This window comes from Anopheles maculipalpis, chromosome 3RL (genome assembly GCF_943734695.1).
Source record: "Anopheles maculipalpis chromosome 3RL, idAnoMacuDA_375_x, whole genome shotgun sequence".
NCBI classification, from domain to species: domain Eukaryota; kingdom Metazoa; phylum Arthropoda; class Insecta; order Diptera; family Culicidae; genus Anopheles; species Anopheles maculipalpis.
Window position 1 is genome coordinate 78,133,199 of NC_064872.1, and position 17,691 is coordinate 78,150,889.

General features: G+C 44.5%; 4 protein-coding genes across 6 annotated transcripts in view; 1 reads left to right on the forward strand and 3 right to left on the reverse strand.

Moving 5' to 3' along the window:
- Positions 1–572: 572 nt before the first annotated feature.
- Positions 573–5,344, reverse strand: LOC126562658 (basic helix-loop-helix neural transcription factor TAP). Of its 3 annotated transcripts, none has more exons than XM_050219221.1 (3): positions 5,266–5,344; positions 3,798–4,006; positions 573–1,192 (listed from the first exon to the last, which is right to left on the reverse strand). In XM_050219221.1, the coding sequence occupies exons 1-3, from the start codon at positions 5,342–5,344 to the stop codon at positions 626–628; spliced, it is 855 nt and encodes a 284-aa protein (XP_050075178.1). In that variant the 3' UTR covers positions 573–625. The 3 variants fall into 3 exon arrangements, with proteins under 3 accessions (XP_050075178.1, XP_050075177.1, XP_050075175.1); XM_050219220.1 differs by having other exon boundaries at positions 3,798–4,042; XM_050219218.1 differs by having other exon boundaries at positions 3,798–4,090.
- Positions 5,345–6,597: 1,253 nt separating this feature from the next.
- On the reverse strand, positions 6,598–10,294 carry LOC126561581 (sarcosine dehydrogenase, mitochondrial). The gene is made up of 7 exons (XM_050217813.1): positions 10,138–10,294; positions 8,242–9,491; positions 7,977–8,174; positions 7,757–7,899; positions 7,591–7,696; positions 6,935–7,525; positions 6,598–6,860 (listed from the first exon to the last, which is right to left on the reverse strand). Exons 1-7 carry the CDS (start codon positions 10,292–10,294, stop codon positions 6,600–6,602), a joined length of 2,706 nt encoding a protein of 901 aa, XP_050073770.1. The 3' UTR covers positions 6,598–6,599.
- Positions 10,295–11,446: 1,152 nt separating this feature from the next.
- LOC126562251 (tubulin alpha-8 chain-like) overlaps positions 11,447–17,691 on the forward strand; it is a 395,370-nt gene continuing 389,125 nt past the window's right edge. The window contains exons 1-2 of the mRNA XM_050218706.1: positions 11,447–11,533; positions 11,605–12,972. Of these exons, the coding sequence (XP_050074663.1) occupies positions 11,531–11,533; positions 11,605–12,948 (1,347 nt within the window). The 5' untranslated portion in view covers positions 11,447–11,530 and the 3' untranslated portion in view covers positions 12,949–12,972. The remainder of the gene's footprint in view (positions 11,534–11,604; positions 12,973–17,691) is intronic.
- LOC126563299 (cytochrome b5) lies at positions 14,507–16,836 on the reverse strand. Its single transcript, XM_050219930.1, has 3 exons — positions 16,685–16,836; positions 14,717–14,910; positions 14,507–14,627 (listed from the first exon to the last, which is right to left on the reverse strand). Exons 1-3 carry the CDS (start codon positions 16,796–16,798, stop codon positions 14,549–14,551), a joined length of 387 nt encoding a protein of 128 aa, XP_050075887.1. The 5' UTR covers positions 16,799–16,836; the 3' UTR covers positions 14,507–14,548.

Sequence of the window (17,691 nt, forward strand, 5' to 3'; positions counted from 1 at the left end):
TGAATTTTTTTTTTTTGTTCTAAAAAAATTCCGTTCGAAACATTCTATTTGCTCAAGACTTTCGTTTACTGTAGTAACCCGTAGTTAAGCAGTCAGCTCTGCATATGGAAAAACGGTCCTTATGGGATTCGATCAATACCATCGCTTATCGTTCTTATCATAATGTCTAATAACGATTTTCGAATATCGGTATCACATTCCAGATCTCTGGGATGTAATCCCATTGTCGCCTTAACGCCGGACTGCCTCTTCTAGAATCCCTACTTCTTGATCCCTTATCACTGATTTGGGATCGTGGATCGCTAATATCACTGCTATCGTATCCGTAGATTCTTGTAGTCGTATCCTGGATCTCTGCTGATAGGATCCCCGTAATTCCTGGGCCTTCGCACGGATCCCTGATTCCTGTTGAATGTTCAAAACAAATCTCTTATAGTTGCACCTCGCTTGGCACACATGTCATTGCATTTATTTGCGTTTGAAAACATTAAATTTATTTGTAATACGATACGTGTTAATACTTTGGTTTTGAGAGTACGATTGTCAGAATTGGTTGTATGATGTCCTTTTTTATAAATACTATAAGTACAGTTTACGGGTACATTCGATCCCGTTCTAGCCCCAGTCAATCACTACCGATCGAGGCCATATGCTGCCGGTGGTACGTTCCGGACATTCCAATCGCTCCACCAGCATGGCATCCATCATTATGCAGCGGTAGACCACCGCCACTTGTCTGGTAGTGATGATGGTGGGGCTGGTGGTGATCCTGCTGCATTATTGAATGCTGTTGCTGCTGCTGCTGGGTTGTGTGGTGAAGGGTAGCAGATCTCGTCACCATCCCCATCGGATCACCAAACGTGCCATAATCGTTCACACCACCGTCCATGCTGCTGGCAGAAGGGGCGACAAAATTTTCCGAGAATCCAACCAAACCGTTCGATGCTGGTGGAACGATCGTTTGAGATTTGATATTCTCCGACACTAGCACCCCAGCTCCCGAGGTGACATCTTTCTGATGATAGTCGAGCCACTTCTGCTGCTGATCGGTGGAACATGTGGATTGACCGACATTTGGTGGTGTTGCTGTGAACGACACCGTTGACTGGGTGGATGTTGACGTCGGCTGCTGGTGTTTCGTTTTGCTGCTCGTTTCGTGTGGTTGAACTTGTTGGAAGATAAAAGGCCATGCCTAGAACAGGAAAGAGACACAGAGAGCAGGTTGTAGCATTCCGTTATACTAGCCGAAGCGTCTTAACATGATGAACCTATTGCAGAAAAAATTGGAAGCGCGATTTGCTCTCCAAAAAAGGACAATTTTTGAAGAGTCCTTCACATTGGTCTGTCAAAACTACGGTGGTTGGTAATACGATATTTTCTTCAAGTACGTACCAAACCGTACTCCAGTAAAGATGACCGCGAGCGCAACAAAACTTTTTCATAGATAATTGTAACAGCCGGATGTGGATTGCCCAATGCATACCGGCAGTACCGGAAACAAATGTGTGCCTAGTGGCAGATGATAAATATTTCATAAGATCTTGCCGATAATCAGAGCTGTATCTTCTATTTTTTTGCAGAGTAAGTTAGGATCAAAAGATTCATATTATTAATCGATAAATTTGTAGCTCAATCGGAAGAAAATTAGTGTTTACTGAGCAGTATGTTAATGATCGCCATTTTTCTTCTGTAAACGGATTTCACATTTCGTATGTAAACATCAACATACAACTAAATAAGAACTAAACGCGCCAAACACATAATTTACTGGAAATTTAAAATACAAACCAACAATAAGTCAATAAGTTTTGAGTCATGTAAAGCTTGTCCTTTTTTATTTTAGTTAATATCTTCCAAAGACCAAAGATCTATGACCTGCTATCTATAGCAGCTCCAGTTGGTATACAATCTATTTTACTGCACGCTGTATTAGTGACGTATTAGGGAGCCAACTCCACTTTCTGAAACCTTTAAGGGCACTTGAACAAAAAAAAAACATAAGTCATAAGAGGCTTCTGTAACACCAGAATTCTTGCTCCTACTACTACTCAATATTTTGTCCATTTCGGAAGGTATCGGAAGGAAATATCCCTTTTCGGTAGGATATACCGGAAGGAAGGATTCAAAAGAAATTCGATGTGGTTTGCAGCGCGAAAACTTGTTTGGCAAACTCACAAGCCCTGTCTTTCTCCCCTATCCGGGCTATTTCTCCGTAGCATGGATTGGTTATCCGGATACCTAATTTCAACAAGTCTTAATTGAGATCTAAAGCATGTCGTAGCTTTAATGACCCTATTTAAATCAATAGGGTCATTAAAGGGATGGCGATGATCTTAGCAAATCGTTAAGTCAAGAATTAGAAGTTCTCAATCTTCCAACACCTGGACAGTAAAAAAGGGCAAACCGAGACCTCACAAGGTAGTGAAATTAAATTAAATTGTTTGTACTGCATTGTCTCATGATCTTATCGAAAACGACCAAATTGTATATCCTAATCGTCCCCTTTTCTGCTACGCATTCCATTTAAAATAAACAAAGCATAAAGGGCCCATTTCCGCCCGGTACGAATCATCGTCTTGGGTGATGGGTAGGGCCGCTCGGACACTCATAACATAAATGATCGCATAAGCAATAGAAAAATAATGTTACCCCTCAGCATCCTTCGACATCCGTTAATTGCTCAATTCCGTAATGCAACGCCACACGCCATTAAAATGATGTTCCTGATGCCTCAATGCCTCTTACGCATTGTCGATTCAGTTTCCGCAAAACTGAACCGTGCAGTAAGCGCATCTAGAACGCATATGTTTACACATGAAGCGAACGCAGCAAAGTGTTTGTTTGGATATCGCTTTTCAGCGGTCCCGTAAACAAGACGTTTGTTAAACAATTAAACGCCTGTGAGGTCCACGTCCGTCCAAACCGCCGTGAAGGGCTCGAAAGGATTGTGGGATCGATCGGCTGATGCCGTGGCGGAGTTGGATGGAAAATCGACGAACCGTACGGCATGGCAGGCAGCCGGCATTCGTCATAAAGTACGCGTCAAAGCATCACATTTCTCAATCCCGGCATCACTCAGACAGAGGGACGTTGTTTGTGCCCATCGTACCGTAGCCGAGTGCTCCTGTCATATGTGGATGAGATTTTCCGTTTTTTTTTTGTTTTTTTAGTATTTTTCTCCACGCTTTTACACCTTTTCCCAGTGCCTTCCCGATACCCGATTGGAATCATGGAGGCAATTATGGTTAGTAAGTTTACCTCCCTTTGCTCTTCGAATTTTCCACGCGTCGTCATCGTCACCACGGATCACCATCACCGGGGCTTGCTCCTTACTAATGAGTCACTTTCTTCTTGTTTTTTTCCCCCTACACACGTTGCCAAAGCAATAGCGCATAAAACCGCATCTTAACGCCTATTTGTTCATCTCTAATGACTTGTAAACATCACATTTCCGAGATGAAAAGTTGTAGCACTCTCGATCGCTGTAGATCAAGTTTTTGGGAGGCGGGAAAACGTGCTGTGGGAAATGGAGAACCGAACGAGGCAAAAGAAAATACGCGCTACCCTTACCGTACGAACCGATCGGCCTGTGAGTGTGTGCCTATCAGGAAGCGAACGGTCCCGGCAACACTCTGTACGGTATTGGTTTGAAATGATCCACCTGGCAGCTAGTATAAGCGGAGGGATGTTGTCTTGTCGTCAATTTTCCCATCCAACCATTCCGGTTTTTTTTGTTGTTTAACGCTAAATTTACCTCGCCGAGTGATTGCCGGCGATGTGCGCCCGGGTTACCTTACCGTTTTCGGTGGTTGCGCCAGGTTGGTGGAGAAATCTTCCACCGACTGGCCGTCCAGTGTGGCGGCCAGGTAGGTGATGTAGTTTTTCGCCAGCCGCAGCGTGTCCAGCTTGGAGAGCTTCGTGTCCGCCGGCACCCACGGGATGTTACGCTTCAGGTTGAAGAACGCCTTCGACAGCACACGCATCCGGGCCCGTTCACGTGCATTGGCTGCGTTGCGTTGGATCGGTGTTCCCGGTTTATCGTCTGCACCGGGAGTACGGGCAGCGGAAACGAGAAGAGATGGAAAAGATTCTGTAGATGACCGTTTCGGGTTTGGATGGTCTTTTGGGCTTTCATGCAAAGGACTTTCCCTCCACAATTTATTATTAATTTTACACTGTTTAATCCTTTCTTACATGGTTTAATGGATTTATTATTAGGGATAGATGGAACGTTCGACTATACGGCGGATCCCCCATCACTGTTTCAAATCTAGTTTTGATGTGAACAAATAAATTGTTTTTCGAAGAATATTATTTGCTTCGTATTTTTCACCCTTTAAGCTTCATATTTTCTTCTAACTGACGTGATATAAAACTAACTATAGTTTCCTAATTCGACATTTTGATATAGTGTAAGGAAACGAAGTACCGAATTCAAGGATCTGTTTGAATTTTAGTTACTAAAGCTAGTCTTCACTTCGTAAGATTATCAATTGACCATTTTGAATGCATTCGTTTCCTTACTTTGAAGATCTACATATCTCGTTCTAAGCAAGCAATCTTTAGTTAATGTTAAAAAAACACTATAGGTAATGGCAATTTGACTATAAAACCCTAAACATGTAAAATGAGAAGAAAAAACGCTTAATTTGTTTCCAGTTTTTTCTTTCTAGCAAAACAAAATGTGTGATAATATCGATTACATAGGTAGAGGAGACAACAGCGCTGGGCTTCCAACGACAGGATCAGGGTTCAAATCTTATTAGGTCCGATCGCCCTTAATGAGAACTAATTATTCAACTAAGTGGTAGTAGCAAGCATTGCAAGCCTCGATCTTAGGAAGTCGTTAATCCAAGAAAATGGTTGATAAAGATGGGTGATTATTTATACCAGAAGTCAGAAAATTAATCCTTGCTACAGGCGAACGGATTCGCATGGGGTTCGATACCCGATGTCCACTAGAAAGGTGTCCACTGAAATGTGTATACTGTCCAATTGAACACTGACGCTACTAAGCTTGTTTATAAACGAGTAAAATATGTTTTACTTCAAACAACTTTACGAAGAAGACTGACCTCATATGACACAATAAAACTTTAAGTAAAGTTGCTTGTAAAACTATAATTTCAAAGTACATTAAACTATAATTTCAAACTACATTTCAGTTATATTAAACGCATTCAGTATATTAAACATTCAGTTATATTAAACAAACATATTTGTTAGCACAGCCCAACACCGTTTCACTGCTGGATGATAAATTACCATTAGAGCTGAGATCATCATCGAATCCGTCCTCGAGCAGATCAAACTTTGGCGAGGGAGCTTTTTTCCTTTTTGGCATTGTGTTGTATGCCCGTTTTTACTCTACTATCTTTAACACTTTGATAATACTTTCAACAGCAATTTCATCACTTTTCACACATTCCACTTCACCTAACGTTGATATGAAAATTTTTCCAATTGGTTGCTTTTTTCCACCCTTGTTTATCGTTGACCTTAACCTTTCTTTCGAATTAAACTGCTCCAACACTGAACTGAAATACACCGAACGTTAGGTGTGATCGTCACAACCGTCGTTAGTAATAGTTTCGTTTTGAATGGATAATGGTGCAAGATCTGCAAACGACCAAACGGCAATGATCCTCGAATGTAACGATCGTACATTTCCCACAAAGCCGAAGCATAGCCACGCCTACTCATTTTCCGACAGTTATGCTCGCATGCAGTACAGTAATGATCAATGGTTATGCAAATACAGTATGCCACAGAGAAACAGGCACAGACTATCAGGAAAATCGTCCTCTTTTCCTGATCCTGGATCAATCCTGGATTGTTTTTCGTCGATTAATAGGTCGTTTTTTTTTCTTTTTGTGGTAAAATTAAATCTGCAGAATATTTATCAATCCAAAATTTTATAAATCATTACAATTCTCTTTCAGCAAAAATGCTGTTTTATAAAAAAAATCTTTTAATATGATTAATATTTTACACAAAAAACCGAAAGTGAGAGAGAAAGAAAAGCAAACTTCACTTGCAACAATACGCCACACATTCCGCTATCGCCTTTCGTGGCCATGTCGCGTGTCGTCGTGAAACGAGCTGTAAAAATTTATGACAAATTACGAACAATTTATTACCCAACGCGTCCCATACTCGGTCCATCGAGGAACGGGCCTCTCCAATGGGGAAGTGCATGTCAGCTGACTTTCTCTAACGCTTTCGGTCCATCACCTCATTGACAGGGCCATATTTCTCTATTTCTTTTCGTCCGTTTTCTCCGCTTTACCAATAAACTCACCCCTGGAGGATCCTGTTACTTACCTCGGCCTCATCCGAGAGTCCTTCGCAAGTTTCTGAGAGATGCTGAAAACGGACAGTGCAAGAGAGGATCGGATAACATTCCCACCACCTCTCTGACTTGTGGTTGATCGTTTCACGCGTTCAAGTAGGGTGAAAGCAGTGGGCCATAAATTATGCAAACGTCGTCGAATGTTGGACCCTGTAAATCCTTTCAAAATCCTTCCGAAAACTCTTCGCCGAATGTCATCGGTGCAATGATCAGGGCTCGTTGACAGTTAACCTAGCCTAGGGATTATTTATTTGTATATTCCCAGCAACCGTTCACCTTTCGGATCGAACGGACTTCTCAGATGGCAGTCGGCATCGTACTTTTTGCCCATCACCTCGATCTGGTAGTGGCCCGTTTGCAGGAACTGGTTGGTAATCTGACTGCCATCTGAACGCTGCACGTACGCCTGGCCAATCGGTTTCTGAAGCGTGTACCCATACTCGCCACGGCGCAAATGGCCCACGATCTCTCCATCCCGATAGACCGCTTCCAAGCCCCAGATCGGCACCTGTCGTACATCACACGCACGTAGAGCACATCACATCACAATTCACAAACCTGATCCTCCTTGCCCATTCATACCTGTTCGCGGAGAGTGAAAAAGGCCAACCGACGACTAACGCCATTTTCACGCTGCCGATCCACTATCTCCTTGCCCTGGTACTCGCCATTTTTCCGACACACAAAGCCCAAGTTTGCCTCGATCGGTGTATCGTCCGAGCGGAGATCGAATCCCCACAGATGGTAGCCCTTCTCGCTGCTGAGCGAGTACAGTGCCCGGTAGCCCGCATTCCGCAAACTGTCCTTATAGCCCGCCTTCATCAGTGCGTTGTACACATCGTTACAGCTTTCCTCTGGGATGTGCAATTCATAGCCCAGCTCGCCGACGAAGCTCACGCGCAAAACACGCACAGTGCAGCTGTAGTGTGGATTGATCTTGATCGTCAGAATAGCGGTAGAGTTCATCGGTAGCAACTGCTCGTTCGACAGGTCAAAGTCGGTAATCTTTTGCAAAATGTCACGACTTTTCGGTCCCTGGAGTGATAGAACGCCCAACTCTTCGGTGTGATCGCTCACGACGGCACGGAACGCTTTCTCCTGAATTGCGGCCAGGATGTGACATTTGGTGTGGTAAGCCGATGCGCCACCGGCTACTATATAGTATCCACGACCCTTGACAGACATTTGAGGAACTAAGTTAGTAGACAAAACTAATATTTTATAAACACAAAACTTACCTTAAAAATGGGATCATGCAGTCCACCCAGTCCCGACTCGACGATACTGATCGTCACATCACCTTCCACACCGCCCTGTTTGTTAAGTGCGCACGTGTAGACAGTTCTGCAAGCATTATAATGCTCCAATAAAAGTCAGTTCAAACACGCTACACTAATGCCTTACTTGTTGATAGGTTTATCCAAGTTGGCGGTAAAGATCCACTCTGCGGCCTCCTTAGCCTGGCTGCCGGTTAGAAAAAGTTTGCTAAAGTAACTGAGATTGAACAGTGCTGCATCATGCCGGCAGGTTAGTGCTTCCTCGCCGATCTACAAGAAAACCATTAAAGCAAATCATTAAAACGACCTGCGAGGGATTAGGATCTTTTGGTATGCAAAGTACGCACCAAATCGTGATGCTCCGAGAATCCGAACGTGTAGTCTCCCTTTAGTGCTTCCTCGTAGTGTGTGTTCGCATTCTTGGGATGATCGTAGAATCCGTACCAATCGTATGGTTGCACTACAACCGTCTCATCTGGCAGGAAGTATCCCGGTCGTTCCCATCCATGTCGCTCCTCCATAACGGCGCCATATTGGATCATTTGCTGTAACGAACCCAATGCCACTAACATCAGAAACAGTCCCAGACTGACCGGACTACTCACTATTTACCTTGTGGAATGGATCGACGGTAAAGTTACGTCCTGCCAGCGGTTCATCGTGAGGAAAAACGATGCTATAATTTTTAGTATACGCCTCGTGACTTCGTTCCGTAGCCCAGTTCAGTGCCTTCTTCTGCTTCGGCGTAAAGCGACGCACATCGTACGCAAACATGTGCCGATCGGGTCGCTCGTTAATAATCCATTTCGCCAACTGTTCAGCACATCCACCACCCAGCATCATACCGGCCGAGTTGTATCCCACACTGTGGAACAATCCACTCACCGTCGGATCCGGACCCATCAGGGGCTTATGGTCGGGCGTAAATGACTCCGGCCCACAGATTGTACTCTTTATCCCCGCACTACCAAACGCTGGACATAGCTTTACCGCGCCCTGGATGTGCGTATCGAACACCGAATAGTCCAGATCGTACAGCCCGAAATGGAAGTCTCCCGGAACACGGTTTAGCAGGATCGGATTGTTCTCGTACCCACCCATACAGATCGATTTGCCCTGGATGCGGAAGTACAGCGAAAAATCGTGATCGCGCACGTTCGGCAACATCTGATGGATGGTATCCATCGTTTCCGACACTACGTACGCATGCTTCATTGGAATCAGTGGCAAAAACACGCCCAACGGTTCAATCAAATCGCGACCCCACACACCAGTCGCATTCACTACCGTGTTCGTCCTGATTGTGCCTTTGTTTGTCATAACACCGCGTACGTCCTTCATGCCGAGCAGATTCTCACCGGTCACGATCTGCGTTACGGTACAGTCCTCGATCACGCGCCCACCATTGGCCGTAGCCCCTTTCGTCAGCGCAGTACACATCATGGCCGGATCGACTACACCATCGCCGGGCGAGTACAGCGCACCGGTAAAAGCGCTTGGATCCAGCGCTGGAAACAGCTTCTGTGACTCTTCAGGGCTAATGATGTGTGATTCGATCCCGAAACACTTGCCCAGCGTAGCCAAACGGCTGTACTCGTCCAATCGTTCCGGGGAGTGCGAAATAAACAGTCCACCATTGTTGATCCAGCCCGAGTTTTGGCCCGTTTCTTCCTCGAGGCTCATAAGAAGATCGCGCGTTGCCGCCAGCAACCGAATCTCCACATCGTTCGGTCGAAGGCGCCATACCAGTCCGGCCGTATGCCACGTTGTTCCGGCCGTTAGCTTTGATTTTTCGAGCAGTACCGCCCGGACGCCACGTTTGGCCAGCTGGTACAGTGTGTTACAACCGGCCGATCCGCCACCTGGTGAGAAAAGCAACAAAAAAAACAGCAAAATTGATTATTAGACACTGTGACAGATGATCGTGACACGTTTACTATGCTGATGCACTATATTCTAACAGCTGCTGTTTGGTAGCTGGATTGTAAATAATGAAACCCCTGCTGAGGTCCGAAACATGAAAATAGACGCACCGACGATCGTACCGGATTGATAAGCGCGTCTGAACTTTGACCAACAGTTGATCGTTTACAGCGTTGTGTACATTGCACCTATTTGTACAGGATGTAGTTCAAAAGAGCCAACTCCTTGTGGCGGTTCAAGCTCGTTCGGACATTCACCACCGACGTCAATTCGAAAATCGCACTGGATCAGCGATTGTCGAGGAATTGATCGCTGCACAAGCAAAGGTCACAATGTTATCGATCATCGAGGCTCCTGGCCTGCTCCCTTCAAAGGGGGTCCGGATGAAGTAGATTACACTGCCGACCTCCAAATCGCCGGTTTGTTTTACTCGCAGCATTGCTCCCAAGAGACGTCAAAAATTTGCGGAAATATTTAATCTCACTTGAACAAGATGAAACATAGTATTCATCAAATAATTTTCCTATTCCCGAGATCGACAAAACCTGTGCATACCATAAACTGTAAAAAAAAAACGATACTAACCAATAATTACTACATCAGCACTTTCTGGAACTGGACTTTCTGTAGAAATTTTTCGGCTAACTGTCGGTATACTCGCAGCCGAGATGGCGCTACGGCGATCACCTCCAAAAAGGTGGCTTTTAAATTTTGCAACCGCGTTCGTTCTCAATCTTAACATGGTTAATGCTTTACCGTCTCAGACTGACACTATAGATCACTAATTTTTAGAACTTTTATATGCTAAAACTTCCTGTTGAATTGTCTTATTTTCTTTCCACTTTATATTAAGAACTTCGCAATTCAATCACTGTTTGTTTCAATTGCTACCGCGACTGATCCGTACCAGACGCCGCACAACACTGATTGTTGGCTCGGTGCGGAAGACTTAAACCCATCATAATACGGGTACACGTACGTTGCGTTCAAATCAGCAATAGTGGAATTGTGCTATAACCATTATTTGTGTCTATCTGCTAGTCGGGCCAAGATGGGCAAACAAATCGAGCAAAAAAAAAACCAGAGCCATAATAGCCACCAGGTTTCGATGCAAGCAGGCAGACAGGCAGGATGGAAGCGCAATGTTTTTTTGCTGATTATATGCTGGTGCCGTCAGCTGGAAAAGGAAGCTTGGCGCGATTTAAATAAGAAGCTAAAAAACACACACACATGATGATAATCCACCCATTAAACATAGAGGTTATCCCTGGTGTCAGTGCGTTCCAAGGCAGGAGCCTGGTTCAGAGGATTGTGTGATTAGTTTGCAAAGGCACCTGTTTAGCATGGTTCGCTGTGTGTTTAGGAGCATTAAGCGAAACGTAAGCAAGCGTTAGTCCACAGGAAGTATGTCATGTGTCATGGTGTCATCAAGGGAAAGGTTTTCGGAGTTGACGGGGAAAATCCTGAGGTGATAAACACGTTTTGCTACTATGCCATGATAATTGCATCATGCGTCATGCAGTCGACCTAGACAATCAACTGGAATTGATTGAAGGAAATAAGGACTATTACAGCAGAGTACTATAGGAGAGGCAGGGTTTCATTGATTCAGTATCGGAAGGCATGAATTGAATTCAACTACTTCAAAATGGGATAGCTCACAATAAGAAACTCACTGAAATGAGAAGAAGCATTGATCTCTTCTCACTTAAGTTAGATTCTAATGTGAGTAACAGGATCATAACAAACGATCTTAAACTTGATCTTGTAGGCCGATGTCACAGTATGAGTATCGGTTAGAGCTAGTCATTTGTATGAGTGTATCCACTATTTACATCCTGTTACAGTATTAGACGATATTTGGCACTCCTACCATGACTACTACTACCACAAGCATTCTTTCCAATGCATTCGTGTGTCCGGCATCGTCCTGTGCAGATCGTTTATCTTTGTTGTATTCTCGTGTCTCGATTAAAATATGGTACGTGTAGTTCAATAGTTGATCGCAGTTCTGACCAAGATCCAACCACTAAGTTCTTCTTCCCAAACCAGCGTGAGGTAATTTCGATACAGGTAGGACAGGCCGGATGCCAGATCGGGAATGCTTGCTGGCAACTGTTCACCACCGAGCACGGCGTGCAGCCGGACGGAAAGATGGCCGCTGACATGCCGATCGAGGAAAGCATGGCCGCCTTCTTCCAAGACACTCGCTCCGGCCAGGTGGTGCCGCGGAGCATTTTTATCGATCTGGAAGAGTCCGTGATCGATGACATCGGGAACAGCGCGTACAAGCAGCTCTACCATCCGGAGTACATGATCACAGGCAAAGAGGATGCGGCGAACAATTTTGCCCGTGGACACTATACCGTGGGCAAGCAAATAATTGACCGAGTCTCGAACACGATCCGCAAGCTCTCGGAACAATGCAGTGGGCTGCAGGGCTTCCTAATCTTTCACTCGTTCGGTGGTGGAACTGGGTCTGGGTTTACCTCCCTGCTGCTAGATCACATCGCACAGGACTTTGGGAAGAAGTGTAAGCTCCAGTTTGCGGTGTACCCGTCACCGAAGATCTCGACCGCTGTTGTTGAACCGTATAATGCGGTGCTGTGTACGCACGGTACCATGAACACGTCCGACTGTTGCTTCATCATGGACAATGAGGCAACGTATGAAATATGCTCCAAAACGCTGCAGATTGATCGACCGCAGTACACCGACCTGAACGCACTGGTGGCACAGGTCGTCTCGTCGGCCACCGCTTCCTTACGCTTCAAGGGCACCATGAACGTCGATCTGAACGAGTTCCAGACGAATCTGGTGCCGTATCCGCGCGTACACTATCCACTCGTTTCGTACGCTCCGCTCGTATCGGCCTCGAAGGCTTCGCACGAGAGTAGCTCGGTGGCGGAAATTACGAACGCTTGCTTTACGGCGGAAAACACGATGGTAAAGTGTGATCCACGGCATGGCAAATATATGGCCTGCTGTATGCTGTTCCGGGGCGACATTGTCCCGAAGGACACGAACGAAGCGGTGGCAGCGATAAAGACCAAACGGCACATCAACTTTGTCGACTGGTGTCCTACGGGGTTCAAGATTGGCATCAACCAGCAGGCACCATCGGTGCTGCCGGGCAGTGAGTTGGCCAAACCGAAGCGGGCCGTTTGCATGCTGTCCAACTCTACTGCCATCTCGGAGGCGTGGGCCCGGTTGAACCACAAGTACGATCTGATGTACCAAAAGCGTGCCTTCGTCCATTGGTACGTGGGCGAAGGGATGGAGGAGGGAGAGTTTACCGAGGCGCGGGACGATCTCGCCTGTCTTGAGCGAGATTATGAGGAGGTGGCCGGTGATACGGTCGCATCCGGTGAGGAGTTTGACGATGATGAGTTTTAGCGAGTGTTGCTGAAAGGAGTAGAAGTTGTGTGATAGTTTTAATCCTGTTATGTGATTGCTGGTGCAACCAAGTTCGTTTCTGTGTTCTCTGTACTATATATTACAATAAACGTTGTTTTACAGAAACTGTAATTACGAAGAGGTGTCGCTATCACGAAACTAAACTGGTCCTCTTTTTGTCACCGAAGGAGTGCAATAATAACATGTCCCATGAAGACGATTTTTACGGCGGTTTATATGATTTAAATATTTGAATAATTTGAATTTGAAACTCAAGTTTAGCCATCGTTCATCGATTGTCATCTGAATCATAAGAAAACGTTGCACCCATGTTGATATGTATATGTATAAAGTTTCCTTTTTATTTTACGTTTACGTTTTACGCCCCCATTTTGCTAGACACATAGAAAAGATTTATAAAAGAAAAGCATCCTTGTTACAATAAAAACAAACCAGAGCTTTACCACCTTTTTTCCCCATAGAACAGTAAAACGAACCGAATGTTTGATGACATTGTTAGTGCGTAAATCCTGGCAGAACCTCCCACCCCAGCTTTTCTACCACCCAAAATGTTACGTCGTTTTAACAATAAAAACATTTAAATTAACATACACATAGCTCGCAGTTTTGCAAACACCACAAACACCACATGCAGACACACACACAAAGGAAATTAGCAAAACTGGACGTAAAGCGGGACAATATCCGCAGACCCTATCGGCACCGAAAAACAAGCTTTTCCGGTACTCTACGCGCTAACAACAATACACGACTAACAAAAAAAGAAGTGTGTGTGTGTGTGTGGGTGTATGTGTGTTCATGCGTTATCCCATTTTTTGATTTCGATATCGATCAACTCTTGCTGTACCCTTACTCCCTTCGCCTCGCTTCCGATCCGATTTTCTTTTCTTTGTATGTAAGGCAGTCGATGAAACTTTGGTATCCTACTTTTCAAAACTAAAAAGAGGTACATTATTCTCTATCGCGATCGCGATCGTATCGTAAAGCATATACGGATATTTTTCCCGTTCATTTTTCGCTGATTTATAATCACCAAGCACCGCGTGTTTGCTTCCGAATGCGCGTTGTCTATCGATTGATCGATCGATCAGTTCTGGATGGTTCGTTTCTCAATTAGTTGGCTCACAGTTTTTGCATAGTTTGATGCTGCTATCTCCTGCTGCTGCCTGCATAGTAAGTAGTTTATATAGTGAAATTATTTACGCTTCTAAATATGGTTGGCCTTGGTTTGTTTAGATTTTTTAACCCTCTTTCCTTTTCCTCTAACTTTTGAAAATGCTCCTTTTTGTCCTCATATTGTTACACAAGAAATGTTCCCGAAAGGCTTTGAGTCCTTTTGTTGCTCTGTTTTGGATTGCTACAATGAAACTATCATAAGAGCTGTGTGTTATATGACTTACATTCCTTCGTTTGTTTCAGAGCTGTATTAGAAGTAGTTCTGCAGACAATTTTTTTTTACAAAGCCCTAAACGATCAGAGGATGGTACTTCCTGTTTGCTTTCCGGCACCACGATTCGTTCACACTTTTTGTTTTATCCACCTTATATTTAACTTGGAAATGTGCAACTTACACCCCTATTTACTGGGTGAAGTAGAACCGATAAAGAATGGTGGCGAGCAGACCGAGGATAAGCGGTACAATCCATTGCTTCAGTTGGCTGTAAAGGAAAAGGGAACACAAAACGTTTAGAGTCTAATATAACGGTACACCACTAGAAGAATGAAAATGAAACCAAATCCAACTCACTTATCGTCCTGCTGTTCCGATTTCCAGTCCGGTTCCTTCTTTACCGGAATTTGTTTGCGTTCGGATTCGACCAGTTCGCCAACTTTAAACTTCTTCATCATCTCCCGGGCATCGCTGCTGTGGCCAACGTCCTCAAACGCTTCCGTCGCTTCCTTGCCGGCCTGTTCGAGCAGCACTTCCTCACCGCCAGGGTGCTATAAAATAACGAACAAAAGGTAGCAAAAAAAAAACATATTTCCGTTAGGTAACGTGGACAGACAACCCGCTGAAATTAGATCATGATCTTTATCTGGGAAAAAGGAAAAAAAATAAACATTTCGCTTCCATAGTTGTATGTAACTTTTGCTACTCACGATGCGTTGCTGTAATAGTGCCCAGCGGCTGCAAACACTTTTGGCGTGTCATCGTGACAACAGTGCTTTATCTTATCATTTGCACTAAGGAAGGTTTAGCTCGTAAACGATAGAAGTTTCTACATGCTTTTAAGCGTACGTGACACGCTCGATAAATGCTTCTCTTGTAATTGAAACACGTGAAATTAAAGGATTTAATCAAATATTCTATCAAGACTGCAGTATGATTCATTGCACTAGCACCCCGCCGTAACCCCCCCCCCCCCCCCTGCTCCCTTCCCCTACATAATTAAAAGCGGAAGTATGTAAGTATGGAAGTATGGAAGTCTACATCTAAGCAGGCAGAGAGTAAGAGTGCATTAATTCCTTGAAAAGAGTTGTTATTTTCATCCCTAGTTTCTACCCGTTTGGATGTTCATGGATGTGTTTTGCATTGAACATTAAACCTTGTGCAGCTGAAAATATTGACCAAAACAGCTGTCTGTTGCTTAGTTGCTGCAGCACGGAGGGGATAAACAAAACAGTACAGCGATTTATTCAATTGTTCAGGTGTTGCTTGCTGTACCGCCGCCGTGAAGGTTAACTCGCAAGTTCGCGATCGCACAATTACACTCCGTGGCCGAGTGTGTAGCACAAGTGAAAACGACGGCGCGCTATTAAAAATGTAAACGAGACAGATTTCCCGTACGCCTAATCATCTTTAACCTTACTGCCAATCGACACAGCTCTCTAATAAAACTTTCACAACAAATATATCAACACGGCCGGTGGTGCTGTATTGCATCTCTCCCGAAGTACATAAAAATATTGATAAAGCACTTGGATGGCAAAAAGAACAACACACAGCAGTAGGGCGCGTGTGTGAGTGTTTGAAGTGCGATCGACAAGACGGTCCAACAAATCAACCAATAAATTCGATGTCGTCGTACATCGTCGGGAACATTAAAATAATCAGTCTAGTTTCTGACCATTAAAACATTTGAACGCATATTTGACCAAACCTTCCACCCCGACTGTCATACGTGTGTCTGTGTCTCGCTCCTTCTACTTCATACCCCCCCCCCCCCCCCCCTAACCTTGAACTTTGATCATGATGGAGCATGATTTGCAAATATCGCGTCCATCGATGGTTAAAGATGATATGCAAGAAAAGGAAAAAAACAGCAGGCAACTTCACGCCTTTAGTCTCCGTTGCTTTGAGTCTCCCTCGCTTTGAGTTCACGTTTCGAGATCTTTACCGCTGCAAGCAAACTGTTCCACAATCCGATCTCTGCCCTCTGTTTATGTGTTTGCATTGCAAAATCCTTCACCAGCTATCCAGCATCCAATTCTATTACGCAACACGCAACACACAACGTTCCAGCTGGGCAGTTCATTAGCTTGCCTTTTCACTAAACCGGAAGGTGCTTTAATGTGTGATTATCTATCTTCACTCGTGGCACTCCGTCAACGCCAAGTGTGACACATCGGACCGACGACTTCTGCATCTAGTGATGTGCGGAACCCGCGGGAGGCTAAACTACTCCCACCATTCCTGTCTCTATTGCCAAACATCCCCCAAACACCACCCTGGGAGGGCGGTGTGATGAGATCCGTGTTTTCGTCGGAATTTTACCTCGTTTAGAAACTCCGTCACATCGAAGATGTCGTTGTGGATCACGATCCAGGTCGATTTGTTGGTGTTGTGGGATTTCACCTCCGCCAGCGAGTAGGTTTTCACTTCCGACATGATGCTGTGACTGGTTGTTGCTGCACTGATAGTGATAAAGATAAGTTGCACTGTGTTTTTTTTAGCTTTTCACTATTGCAGAGCGACCGAAATACGCGTTCGTCCCGTTTGCGACTTGTGTGACGTTTAAATGCCTTTTGGAAGCTGACCGTTCGTGGAAGTGTTTTGTTGGGACAAATGGGGTGGAAACGAGCTGTCAAACGGGGTGACATCCGTGTACGTTTATGGTATCGTGTTTAAAGGTGTGGATGCGATTGAACTTTCGCGCAAATGCTCGATTGGGGAGGGATGGTTTTTATCAAATTTCAATTCGGGTTGATGCACTTTTGGATGAAAATTAAGGAAAAAATGTTTATTTATTCATTGGCAGATTTAAATGCCTATACGTCTGCTGTGTGCTGCGCAAATGCAAACACCGGCTGTCGTATTCCTTTTGCTTGCTTAATGTTTACACAAAGGATGCATTTTTAGCAAGCGTCTATCGTTAAGATTTAATGCTAAAAATGTTATAATATCAATATGAAGAAAAGCTTTGGATTGTTCTTTTTGCTTTCTGAAGATCTTTCGATACGTTGTGCATTCCATGCGTTCAACAAGTATGCAAATGCACATGCAATTGATGTTTTGCTTTCCCTCCGGATGCCGGTGCCGGTACATCCCTTGGCTCGGTACATATGCCGGTCCTTTCCTTCGCTATCCTACAGCATTCGGCAAAACGACATAAAGCTGCCTCATTTCAAGCAATATCAATCATTTCCTATAGTAAAATATCTCCACAGTTGATGCATTTAACGCTGTACCCTTGTATCACTGTTTTCCTTCGGATCCAATGTTTTGTTGCATAAATATCGACCTCCCTTCGTAAACAATAACATTTTTCTCAAAGGCTAGAC

Bases quoted from the DNA above. Each gene is read 5' to 3' on its own strand.
- LOC126562658 (XM_050219218.1), bottom strand. From the start codon at position 5,344: ATGCCAAAAAGGAAAAAAGCTCCCTCGCCAAAGTTTGATCTGCTCGAG. The intron at 4,091-5,265 runs GTAATTTATCAT...GGTCATCTACAG, and splicing joins TGATGATCTCAGCTCTAATG to AATCTTTTCCATCTCTTCTC. The intron at 1,193-3,797 runs GTAAGGTAACCC...TTCCTGTTCTAG, and splicing joins TGGCGCAACCACCGAAAACG to GCATGGCCTTTTATCTTCCA.
- LOC126561581 (XM_050217813.1), bottom strand. From the start codon at position 10,294: ATGTTAAGATTGAGAACGAACGCGGTTGCAAAATTTAAAAGCCACCTT. The intron at 9,492-10,137 runs GTTAGTATCGTT...TTTTCTCACCAG, and splicing joins TGCTGATGTAGTAATTATTG to GTGGCGGATCGGCCGGTTGT. The intron at 7,697-7,756 runs GTAAGGCATTAG...TAATGCTTGCAG, and splicing joins TTGGATAAACCTATCAACAA to AACTGTCTACACGTGCGCAC.
- LOC126563299 (XM_050219930.1), bottom strand. From the start codon at position 16,798: ATGTCGGAAGTGAAAACCTACTCGCTGGCGGAGGTGAAATCCCACAAC. The intron at 14,911-16,684 runs GTAAAATTCCGA...GTTATTTTATAG, and splicing joins TGACGGAGTTTCTAAACGAG to CACCCTGGCGGTGAGGAAGT. The intron at 14,628-14,716 runs GTGAGTTGGATT...TTTCCTTTACAG, and splicing joins TCGGAACAGCAGGACGATAA to CCAACTGAAGCAATGGATTG.